The sequence below is a fragment of the Corvus moneduloides genome, chromosome 9, assembly GCF_009650955.1.
Source record: "Corvus moneduloides isolate bCorMon1 chromosome 9, bCorMon1.pri, whole genome shotgun sequence".
NCBI classification, from domain to species: Eukaryota; Metazoa; Chordata; class Aves; order Passeriformes; family Corvidae; genus Corvus; species Corvus moneduloides.
The window spans coordinates 521,594-534,318 of NC_045484.1; the positions used below are offsets into that span (position 1 = coordinate 521,594).

Genomic DNA, 12,725 nt, shown 5'->3' on the forward strand with positions numbered 1-12,725 from the left:
GGAAAGTGAAGTCAAGACTTAGTGAAGGTAACACTGGGGGTCGGGGGAAGCGAGTGAGTAAAATAATCAAGCAGGTTAAGAGCTCTGATCTCACTGGCCTTGAACAAACCCAAATGTCCAGATCCACACTAAGGTGCTGTTTATTCTGTCTCCCTGCTACTGTGTGATGAGACAATTTCTTTACTGTGCTCTAGGAGGGAAGAGATACATGGGATAAAGAAGTAAACAAGAGAGAAGGTACTTGATCCAGGCAGAGAAAGACTGGATATTTAACAGCACCAGAAAGAAAAGCAGTATCAATGATTAATTTTCTCTTGCCTGTATCATTCCCCCCTCTCTCAGAGGCAGAGTGCACAATTTCCTTTGGCATTAGGAGGACTTCCTCAAGCATGCTTCTTGAGAACTGTGAGAATGTGCAATTTGCAGCTGCAGGCAAGTCTTGTTCATAGTGTATTCAGAACACGTGTGGAAACGGCCGTGCTGCTTTGCAGCCCTGGCTGCACCATCTGAGCCAAGGCAGTTGCGACTCCTTTGTCTGGGAAAGGTTCGATCCATTTGTTGTGCTACCATGAACTGCCCCTAAGCAATTGAGACAGTTTCTTTAACATTTGACAACTCTCATGGCTTGCATGGAAATGGGCTTTGCCTTGTCTACAGAACTCCAAACTTTCTCATGACAAAAGTAAAACTTCACATATTTGATACCAGGAAGCAAGATCTCTACACCAGAAAGAAACTGCATTTGGGTAAAGTCAGGAAAACGACAGTTTTAATGAAACTGAATCTCATCCTACAGGAGAAGATAAATAGTGATGCACTGCAGAAGGCTGTGTGGTATTCTTTTCTGTGTGCCTTTTTTTTTTGTATGCACACTTTTTATTAAAAAAAAAACTTGTAAAGAAGGGGGGCATGCACACAAAAGAAAAATCAGGAGGTAACATGGTCACATGATCTGGCTGGCCATCTAGTAAATGTCCAAGTATCTAAAAAAGCACCACATAAAGGAATATAATCAGAAGGAACTTTAGAGAGTGAGTTAGCATGTTTTGATTTCTGGAGATTCCTGTTGAAAACCATTAATATCTCTAAAATAAACTACATTTAAGCAGTCAGTAGACTATTTGGGAGTCTGAAAAGAATAAGCATCCAGATATAAAGTAGTGTCTAGGAAGAACGCCAGCAGGAAGAAGGTGGGCAGGTGCATTCTCACAGCCCTTTGCTCTCAGAGGGCCTGGAAACCTTAAGACACAACTTAGCATGCAAGCACACTCTGAGTCTCTTCTTACTGTGCACTCCCCTTGGGCTTAGATCTGGGACGCTGCAGCAGTGGCACCTTGAGCTTTTCAATTAAGCCAGCTTGGTGGGAACAGCCCTGCTTTGTTGCAGAGTTTCTGCATGGAGAGAAACATTCTGGCTGTTAAGTCAACAGGTCAGATGATCAAGCACTTTTCAGCACTCTGCTGGCAGGCTCCTCAGGTGTGAAATCCAAACGCATAGGTTTGGCAGTATCATGTGAGCTCTGCTTTCTCAAGCTCCAGATAAAAGAGAAGGGGGACTAGGAGGGAAAACAATGGCAGAGTTTGTTCTAACCCCATGCAAACAGATCAGCACAGGGAGTTTTGGATGAAGACTCAAGTGGAAAAAAAAAAGGAGTGGAAACAACCTATTGTCAGCACTTGAACTTAAACAAGGAGATATGAGGGTTCTTGCTGTACTTTAAGGTTTTGGAAGATGCTGGCAGCCCTGATGTATGGAAACACACATTTGACAGTCTCCAAAAAGCACAGACAGCACACATGTGATAAAGGAACAACACGAAGGGACAAGAGGGGAAGAAAGCAAACACCTAGACATTCATTTAACTTGATTTTAAACAAAGCAGCTTTTCATAAATGTGAATCTCCTGTACTTGTTTACTGAAAGCCAAGATTTGCTGTAAATGTTAGTAACTGGAGCAAATATCCAGCAGATCAGAGAGATCCCGGAAGAACCCCAACACAAATGCTTTCTGAGGACAGAGATGCCTGATCAAAGACAAAATGAGTGCTGCAAAAAGGAGAAAAGGAAGATGTTCTTTTGTCACTGGCACTAAAACATGACTCACCACACTGGTGTCAATGCTGGGAAAGCACAGATCAAAGTGAAAATGCAACTAAAGATGCAGCAATTGGAGGAAGCAGCAAAGCTCAAGGCAAAGCAAGGAGGCAAAGGATTAATCCATCCTGTTCTCCCCTTAGTTCCCAGCAGGTGTGACAGCCAACCCACAGGTCCCAGTGTCACAGAGATCACCAGTGCAGCACAGGCTGCTTCTCCTGCTGTGCCCCTTCCCCACAGGGATGCCCCTCCCAGTGGGAATTGGGTTTAATATGATAAACCCAGAATGACACATCCAGGCATAATCAGGGAGAGAATAAGTTCAGTAAAACAGACTGGCATTTGTTTCTGTGCCTACATAAGAAAAAAAAGTCATGCCCAGCTCCTGGGTCAGACAGTATTGGACAGTCAGGTGTGTTCAGTCCTCTCAAAATCACTAAAATACATAGCTGTCTCAACAGAAAACTGTGAAGGGATGTTTTCATTTGAAGGTTAATTTGACTTAAAACAGAAATAAAGAAACTGGGAAGACACTGTTCTCTAAGTTTAAATGCAAATAACAGAAGCCTAAGAATGTTCATCTCTGCTTTAAAAAGATCATGTTTACTTTTCCCAGTCATTGTCTTTACAAGCATCAAAAGAATGTGGAGAATCAATCAGCTCATGTACGTATTCACATGACATCCCCTACTCATTGCAGTGGTGTACACTGGCTACATCTTCACAACAGCTGGAACTAAGTATTTTGAATTGTGATTTTCAAAGAGGATTCTACAGCACCTAAACCTACAAAACCAGTTATCATTTTCCCTTTCAGAAAATTGCTCTCTTGTAGTACTTCAATACACTTTCAACAAAATGTGGAGAATCCTACAACTGGCCTTGCAGTTTAGGGCTACCCCATGAGGTGCTGGCGATAGGCAGCAGGTCTTGCGCCTGTATATCCCCTTGGATCTGTTACCACAGAACTCATGACCCTAAGCTGGGTCTGACTAGGAGACAGAGAAAGCTGTCCAGGTACTTCATGTTTCATAGAGATTTTAATTAAATAAGGCAAGAGAAACTGAACATCATCCCCTTAGGTGTCCAGTTAGAAGTTCCCCACATGTGATGATAGTGCCTCACATTGCAGTTTAAGTTGGTAAGCAATGCCCCTGAGAGTGCCTTATTCCTAAAGCATGGCATGCTGCAACCTTCACAGAGTTCACAGTCCTCAGCTGAAGTTTTATTACCATATTCTTGTGAGAACAAAATAAAATTAAACACATTATTTATTAAGACAAACTTGTCAGAGCTCCATTAATCTTTGATGTCTGGGTCTGCATGTAAATCACAGACTGGGCTGTCTGAACTTCAAACTTCACCTGAAGCACTTTGGATGCCCTCAACTACAATAAATTTTTCCAGTCAGGAATCTTTCTTTCTAGCTATGCTGCAAAAAAAAAAGGAAGTTGGTACACATGCATAATAGCTGTAATATTGGTTCCCTTATGGATCTAAACATAGAACTTTTTTGTGCATGCTTTAACAACCTCTATATCCCAGAATCAAGTGTATCAGGATGTATTGGAACCTATAAATAGATATTCTATTTACATACAATTAAACCCCTGTGTTGGAAACCCTCCAGTGACGGGCAATTAAAAGACCACATGACCCATGACTCCAAATTACTTCTATGTGCTTGTTGTGTGGAATCAATTCCAGGTGTTATCAAGTGAAGCACAGTGTTAATGATGACTCATATTCCCAAGCAGAACCTTCACTATCATTATAGCCAATAAAGATATTAATCATCCTGGCAATACAAGCCAACAAAATAACTTTCAAAACCTATACACAGCATGCTCCATCTTAGGCAGTTTTAACACTGAACTGTCTCTGCCCCAGTGGCAGCTGCATTCACTAGTTTAACTACACTCTCCGTATCACCATCTCAAATAATATTACTTCAAAATAAAAACATTTTAAATTAAAGTAAGAGGAAAAACATATTCCCTTCTCAAAGAAAAAGTTTACTCACCGTCAAATATTGGAGCATTTCCTTCTAAAAATTTATGCTTTCAACTTTTTGGGAGTGAGCAAATTCATACTCCAGTTAAACTAGTAGGCAGAATTAACTCAAATCACCTTCCCTCACTGGCACTGGACTTCTGTTCTTGTCAATAGAGTGCTCTCTCAAATTAAACCTTCTATAACACCTCATGCACACTTTGTACTCTTTAAAAAGCGTGACTGAATACTGAAAATACACCCACATGCCATACTTCAGTCTGGTGGACAGGATCTCACACGATTGCTTATTTTCATCCACTTACCAGTATGTGATCCACTCGGTCTCGTTTCTTCCGCCCAAATTTCATCATCTTCTGCCAGTCTGTTTTGTGATTAGGCTCTTTCCTCAGGCTAAACAACTTCAGTACTTCAGCTGCAATGAAGTTCTACAGAACAGTAAAGGTGAGATTTATCACATTTGAGCTAAGAAATTACAGGTTTGCACAAAGCAGCTCCCCTAAAATGTCCCACTATAGAATTCACAGTTTAGCTCGGAGACATACAGTGTATGCAGCAGAAGTACACTGAAAGTCTCTCAAGCAGCTTTACACAAGGCAGGACAATTATTAAACCCAGAAGTGGGGGGAAAAAACAAGAACCCCACTGCCGTAGCAACCTTGAGAACAGAAACTTTCAGCAGTACACAAATAGAGGATTCTGACAATTCATTTTATGGGAAAATATTAAAGAAAAGCAGGGTGGGAATTTGGTGTCCTTGTCCTGTGCCCCTGCTGTCCCCAGCCACACGCTTTCAGAAGTCTTCTCAACTAACAGAGTGATTTAGGTATTATTTCTTTCTTTCTTTGCTTTTCTGGACAGTTAACGCGCTGTATCTTCAGCAGGTTAACCAAAATTTAGTCAACCCCCCTCAATTTCAGAAGAAACAGTGCAGGTGGAAGTCTTTGTTTGTGTCCTGATGAGCCATATGGAAGGCTCTTTGTGGAAGGCTTTAAGGGAGACAGATTTTTTTTCCCCAATGTCCAGCCCTGCAGGTTTAACCCAGGTCCAGTCAGGTTCTACTTTGTCCCCCAGGCTCTGGGGTTTTGTCCTTCCTTGAGCGCTACCACCAGTAACATGGAGGCCTCCTCTGGCTTGTCAAACACAACAATGCCCTCACTAGTCAAATTTTGGGTTCCTCTGGGCAATTCCTGCTGTCCTCAGGCTGGCACAGCTGTGTGTGTCTGAGTGAAGAATCTAGTTCATCCCATTTGGCCCAACCCTACCATTGGATCCATTCCAGTTTAGCCATACAGAGTTCCACAGAGAGCTGCTAAAGCAGCAGCCTGTCAGCATAGCAATTTTATAAGATCAAGGTCATCCTGGCAGTTCTGCACAGAGGACTGAGGTTTAAAAACAACCAGTAGCAGCCCTAAGGACAGGGAGGCCAATCTGTTCAGTAAAAAGGGACCATTTTGACATATTTCCTTTCAGGTTTGTTATCTCCTTTCTCTACTCAACTCATCTCTTGCTGGATACACCTCTTATGATCTTCTAACACTCAGGTAAATGCCAGTTCAGTGTTTTTCATCTCACTTTCCCTGCACAACCACAATTTCTTCCTACCTTGATTTCATCCAGATCGTTTGGATCTTTGACTCGGCGAAAATAAGCAGATGCGATCCTACATGGTTTCATCCAGATGGGCTGATTCAGATTAGGATCCTCAGCAAAGATTTCCCCAAATATCTCTCTTGTTAAGTCAAATACCACCTGAAAAAAGGAAGAAGTAAAAGTTACGGCTTCTTGTGTCCATGATAAACTTTCAAAGGGCAAGACCAAAATGTCTGAAGACTGTACCTTTCTATAAACCTGCTTGTTTATGGTGTCTGTGTCCTGCTCTTGGAGGGTGCCACTAAGATCTGTTTTAAGGCTGCAGCTTTGAAGATCGTGACCCAGCTCTTTCAGTTTCCAGAGTTCCTCGGCTGCTGCGTGCACCATTCCTTCCACCTCCACCGCAGTGTGAGGCACTGCCAGGGGCTCCTCGCTCGGCTTTGGCGGCACTTTCTGCGGCTCTGCCTGGGGCAGCACTGCCGGCTCCTCAGCCTGCTTCTGCTGCAGCTTATGGGAGCTCAGGCCATAGTCCTCATCAAACCAGTCTTGATCATCTCCCAGCACACTCAGGAACTCCCGGTTGAGCTCCAGCTCTGCCAGTCTCTTGGCAAGCTCTTCCTGGCCACTGGCACCAAACACTGGACTCTCCTGTGAATTAAGAGCCACAGAGTAAATGTGAAAGTGATGTCACACCGTGGCCTACTCAGCTTACATTTTTAAATGCTTTACTGAGGTAGCTGGCAATAAACAGCTACCAAAACAAGCCATGCAGTGGGATACATAAAAACACATGAGACACATACAGAACATACAGGTAATCTCCACATCATCCAACAGAACTTGGGAGAAAAACTGGTGCCACAACACATTCCTCAGATTCAATCATCCCCAGTCAAAGGCACAAGCAAGTTACAATCTCTTAAAATCAGTGCAACATGTCTGCTACTCACTGGTCTGGGACACATGTCTGGAGAGGAAAGCTCTTCTCTGTCATCTTCCAAATCAGAACTTAGGAAGAAGTTATTCAGTCCATCTGGAATCTGTTTTTCAGCCTGCTGGGGTGGGGTACTGGCTTCCTCCTTCGCATCACAGAGCTCCTGGTTGCTGAGCTGGATTTTCTCATTCTTGATCTTCTTTATTTGCTGTAGCTGATTGACTGTGTCTTTCACAAAATCTCTAAGTAGACTGTCTGTCAGCAAACTGACCTTTTCCAGTTGGTCTTTTGACTTCTCTTGCTCTCTAAGAGGCAGACTGAGCTGTGCTTCTAACTGGTTCTTTTCTTTTGTCAGCAAATCCAGCAGTGGAGTTGCAGGCTTCTCCACAACACCAGGAGAGAGATCATCTAACCTTTCAGCACATTCTTCTCCCAGTGTCTTCTGCCTCTCCAGTTTTTCAGAAAGGAAATCTGACATGTCATCCAACTGAACAGTAGAAATCTCATCCACAACACTAGAACTGAGAGGAGTGTGGCTGGCCTCCTCTTTTACAGCATCCTTCAGGTAATCCACCACTGACTGTTCTTGGGCAAGTGAACCAGTACCTACAGAAATTTCCTTTATGCTGTTTGCTTTAGATGACAACTCCTCATCAACCCTTTCCTCAGCTGAGGCTTCTGAGACAGCTGTGTCCACAGGAGCTTTATCCTGGGAATAATTCTCTGTTGCGTTTCTGCTCTGGCTTTCAGCTTCTTTGCCCGGTTTGGAGCTTTCTCTATCTTTCTGCTCAGCTTTGTGTTGTTTCTCCAGTCTATCATCAAAGAATGAGTCTTCATCATCCTTATTTGTGTCTAAATGGCTATCAATAATTTCTGTAATGTGAGAGATTTTTTGAGGAGGAGCAAAAATACCATGCTTTTCTCTGCAATCAAAATATTTAATATCATCATAAGTTCCATTATTATTCCCTTCAGGTTTATCCAATTCCACACCAGCCCAAAACCCTTTGGCAAATTTAGTCAGCCCTTTGAACCGCAGTGTTCCAGGCTGGACTTTACTCACAAGTACTCTATCTCCAATGTTGAAATTGGACAAACTATCTGTTTCTTCTGGGATTGAAGCTGAGGCCCACAGTGGTGAGCAAGTAGGAGCCTGTTCTCGCTCCGCACTTCTGCGTTCAGTATTTTTCATAAGTTCTGTTGGGGACTTGAGTTCCAGCAGCCTCTCTGAGTGCATGCTGCCCGAGAGAGACCTGTCACTGAGGCACTCACTGATTTCACCATCGCTGCCCAGGCTGGTGGATCTGCTTCGGCTGGCCTGGCTGTGCTGGGACTGCTCCCTCAGGGACTCCCCATTAGCTGAGAGCAGGGATCCTTCAAAGTCATCTTTGTAGCGCTCCTCAGGCAGCATTTCTTCAGCTGAAGCTTGTTTTCTCGAAGAGGATCCTTCAAAGTCCTCAAGGTACGATGGCTCTTTTTGACTAAAGAGCTGTTCTGAAAGCAGATCACCTTTTTCCTCTGCAGACTTGCTGAGTTTGTGAGAAGCCTCCTCTACGCTTGGGCCACCTATGGCGTCTTTATTTGACCGTCTCTGTTCTAAGATTTCTTCTGTATCCTGAAGACTTTCCACAGCCACATCAAACAGTTCCTTTTGAGAGTGTTTGTTTTCAGAGCAGAGAGCCAGTGGACTCTCCTGTCCTTTATCTAATGTCAGCAAGACGTCAGAACTCTCCAAAGGCTTAACATAAGAACCTCCACTCTCATATTCCTCTGACTTTATGTATTCCAGGTCTTCTGTAATCTCAGATTTATGACTAATGGTAGGACCAACACTGGATGCATTTACCACTTTGTTCACTGACTCAAGGGATAGCCTGCTAATGTCTTTCATATCTTTGAGAAGAGCTGGAGAGGGGACACTGTCTGAGGAACCACCAGATTCTGCTCTGGAACTCTTTGGTAACACTAAACCCAAGGAAGCTGTTCCAGAAGGTTCTCCTGCATGAACAGCTGTCACAGGCACCTTCTTGGTGTGCACAGACACAGATCTCTCAGTTCTTGATGACACAGCATCTTGAAGGAAAATAAAAAGTGAATTTCAGCAGATGGTATAACCCACATTGTTTTATTGCAAACTGCAATCACAGGCAGCTAAATTAATATCAAGGTTTCTATGTTAAACGAAGAAACAAACTGGTGCCTTGGAAACACATACTTCTGGCTGTCCCATGGACATGAGCAACTTCCATTCAGGTTCCAGGCTTTCTTTCTGCTTCTGTTCCTTTAACCAGTATCCCAAGGTAAGGACTCAGTTACTTGTTTGCAAGCCACAGTAACAACAAAGATTTGAATGGCAGATAATGAAGAGATAATCACCAACAGCAAAACAGTGAAAAGTATCTGAACTCAGTGGTAAAGGAACAAGAAACAAAAGAAAGTAAAAAGGTTGTCACTTAATTACTGTTTCATGTAAACCTCAGAAATAGTAAACTAAATACTGAATACACAGGGTATTCTGCAAAAGCTGACTCCTGCTATATAAAACTGCAAAAAATACAGCTCCATCACTATGGTTTTATGAAGTCTGCATCCTCTCTTAAAACCTCTTAGTGAATCAAGATGGAAAAGGTTAAAGAATTTTAAAACAGTCAGTCTTCAAGATCTTAATCTGCAGTATGGATTTGTCCAGTTACATACCTGCATGTTCTGAAATGGATTCCAAAGATGCTCTGGATCTCTCTGATTCAGTGAGTGATTTCCAGTTTTTAGCTGTCTCAGGCCTGAATTGGAAAAATCAAATTGCATGAATTACAGTTACACCAGGGTGTTGTTTGTTTGGGTTGTTTTTAATAGATAAGAATGGAAATACAAGCATGTATAATTATAACACCACACCAATGTGGCATTGTAATTATAATGTAAGTAGTTTGCTTTGTCAACATACTGTGACCTTAGAAAATAAGAATGGGGACAGAGAGGAGAGTCTGGAGAGTCCTGGAAAGTGATTTTTTTAAAAGACTAATCAAACTTTATCTATTTCAAGAAAAGGAAAAACAAAGAGGAAAAAAAAGTTGGGTTGTTTCCGTGGCTTTTTAAATTTGAATGCACTAAAATTGCACCATCTACTGGAGAAAAAGAAACACTTAAAAATACAGTGGGAAGTGCAAAAATCAGTTTAATTCTCTACCCTTTAAAATCTAAGATCAAAACCAGATTTAAGTTGCAAAGATGAGTGGTTTGCCTCAGACAGTGCAGTGGACATAATGAGTGACCAAAATAGAAAAAAAAAAGCCTTCAAGGCTGATAATCCATCCAAAGCATTTGGCAGAATTCTTGCACAACAGAAAATTATTTTAAAAAATCATTAAAAAAACCTTGAAAACAGAGCCTGAAAGGCTGGGCAGGACGAAAGTGAGGAGCATATGATTACAGACACAGTAAACCTTATCTGTTTTGGGTCTGGTGAGAGCAGCAAAGAGGTCAATAGGATACTGCCACTGTCTAGTGCTTTAAGGCAGAGCAGCTACCAGCTTTCCTTGCATCCATGGTTTTGGCTAAAACAGCTATCACTACAGTTCTAGAATAATCTCAAAAAGAAGAAGGAGAAATCCCAGTTACCTATGGAGTGGTGGTGCCTTGATCTTAGGTTTTTCAGCAGCAGCTGAGGATGGAGTTTTAATCTGAGGTTTGGCTGTTGGTGATGCCTCCAGATCTCGGCTCAACTCTGCTTCAGTCTTCTTGATAAACTCATCATACGACTGCATATGGAAAACAATGCCAGCTGTTAATACACCAAACCACAACTACAATTCAACGATCAAAACCTCTTAAGTGAATAAAGAATACACTTGGTTTCTCTGCAAACCAATCTATTTAACTTTCCCAAGGTCTACAGCTGCAAATCCTAGAAATTTCAATACTTCCAAAAACAAATTCCATGAGCACTAATCTTTAATCCCAGCTAGGATACTAATGTGCATAAACATACATAACCCCGGAACACTGCCAGTAACCCATTACAGATAGACATTTTAAAAGGGAATGGCATTTTTGCCTCAAGGCTCTGGCTCATGATTGGAAATGGTTGAACAGCCAGGTTGGATGGGGCTTTGAGCAACCTGGTCTAATGGAAGGTGTCCCTGCTCATGGAAAGGGGGTTGGAATGAGAGGATTTTCAAGGTCCTTTCCAACCCAAACCATTCTGTGATTCTCTATAATAGTCACACTTCTGTCACAACAATGTGTCTTTCACAGCTGTTGATACAATATTCCGCCAAAAACATCCATACTATAAAGATTTATCCAAGGCCAACAATCTGTTAGTTTGCCCTTCTTTATACTGTTCCTAACCTCCAGCTGTTTGATCAAACTGGCTTCCTGGGCCTTCAGTCTCTCCTTCTGTCTCTTTTTCTGCTCCTTTTTCAGCTGGTAAACCACAGATTTCCTTTTCCGTAGCTCATCCTTCAGGGCCCTGATGCGTCCTTCGATGTCACTTTGATCAGAGGTAGTTTCTGAAAAAGTTTAGTTTTAGTCTTTACAAACTTGCCCCTCACAAAACAATTCTAAGCAAAGCAATGAACAGTCATTCAGTAATTACAAAATACAGTCCAAGAAAAATGTCAAAGAACTTAATGTCAACATGTTATTTAACACAGTAAGACTCTTAAAGTGGGATTTCAGATTCTAAACACTACTATGTGTGTAAGATATAAAAAGGTGTTGCATCTTACTTAATTTACAGGAGATTGGCTCTGATACACACAGTAACTCGTTACCAAGCTTATTCACACCAACCACACGTATTTATGCTCTTCATCATTAGCTGCTTGTCATGTTGGGTATTGCAGAAATTAATTTTCTGACGTATTTAAAAATGCAACTCAAAGCTGCACACCAAAAATATATCTGAAACACAGGCTTACAATTAGAATATTGAGTTCCAAGTTACAGAGTACACGTCAGTGATGAGAATGTCACCAAGTAGAAGTTTCTGGCCCATACAGATTTTCTGTCACCTAGACTAAATACACCTATGAAACACAGAGCTGACTGGCCAACAGCTGGACGGGAAGTCAATCTGAACAACACAGAGATTGTCACTGTCCCCAGATACTCAGATCTAGTCCCTGCATAATAACCCTATTCTACCAATAACTCTGCTGATTTTCTTATTTCTACTGTATTTCTATTTCCTACTTTCTTCTACCTACTTCTACTTTCCTTATTTCCTCTTAGTCTCTCAGACTCTAGAGAGAGACCACCTCAGTCTCTCATTAGCTGTTTTCTCCCACCCACCTATGTCCACTTGTTTCTTGTTTTAAATGTATACCAACACAGTGCAAAACAAGATCCTTATCCCAGATTGGTGCTACACAATCAACTATCAAAAACTCTTCAAAGTATTTACCTGACATAGCCTTACTGGAGCTTCTCCCTGAGCTGATGTGCCCTTTCCTCTTGTAGCTCCTTAGAGGAGGATTTTGGCTGGTTTGTTTTTCTAATGCTCAGTACCACCTGTAATGTTTTCTGGATGCTCATAAATGCCAGTTGCTTTACTTAATAGCTTAGAAAGCCAGTTACCGATATCCTTTGGTCAGCTAGCAGGAAGAGCTGGACGTTTCCCTAATCCATCTCATTTCTGAACATAACAAACCACCATAATGAAGGATTCCATCCTTAACAACAGCCAGTAAATGCAATCAAACTACTGTATTCTTTTTGCATTAACAACTGTTGCTAACCATTTAAAGAATTAAAAAAAAAAAACAAAAAAAAAACCCCAAAAGAATGGAACCTTACTTGCTAATCAGGAGCACTTTGCGATGCCACTGTAATTAACAGCTCCTCCCTAACAGTAAGTGACCACTATGTAATTACAGCATTTCTTGATCAGCTCATAAGGGAAAGATCTGCACATGCTTTCATCTTTGACGATCTTGTCTATGCATGCATCAGACTGACAGGGCAATGACTTCATTGCTACTCAGCAGGCTAGAACATTTGTCTCTTTACAATGGAATGATTTATTGTGAAAGCAGCACCATCCTGATTGACTTCCCACCTCTCACACCTTTCTTTAGAATCTGAAATC

At 41.8% G+C, this 12,725-nt stretch overlaps 1 protein-coding gene across 8 annotated transcripts in view; it reads right to left on the reverse strand.

Moving 5' to 3' along the window:
- Positions 1-12,725, reverse strand: part of CEP350 (centrosomal protein 350) — a 70,597-nt gene that overhangs the window by 6,157 nt on the left and 51,715 nt on the right. For all 8 annotated transcript variants that reach the window (XM_032118422.1, XM_032118425.1, XM_032118423.1 and 5 more), the window contains 7 exons: positions 10,985-11,145; positions 10,253-10,392; positions 9,332-9,414; positions 6,651-8,707; positions 5,947-6,348; positions 5,713-5,859; positions 4,413-4,535 (listed from right to left, as the gene is read on the reverse strand). In XM_032118422.1, coding sequence (XP_031974313.1) covers positions 4,413-4,535; positions 5,713-5,859; positions 5,947-6,348; positions 6,651-8,707; positions 9,332-9,414; positions 10,253-10,392; positions 10,985-11,145 — 3,113 coding nt within the window. The remainder of the gene's footprint in view (positions 1-4,412; positions 4,536-5,712; positions 5,860-5,946; positions 6,349-6,650; positions 8,708-9,331; positions 9,415-10,252; positions 10,393-10,984; positions 11,146-12,725) is intronic.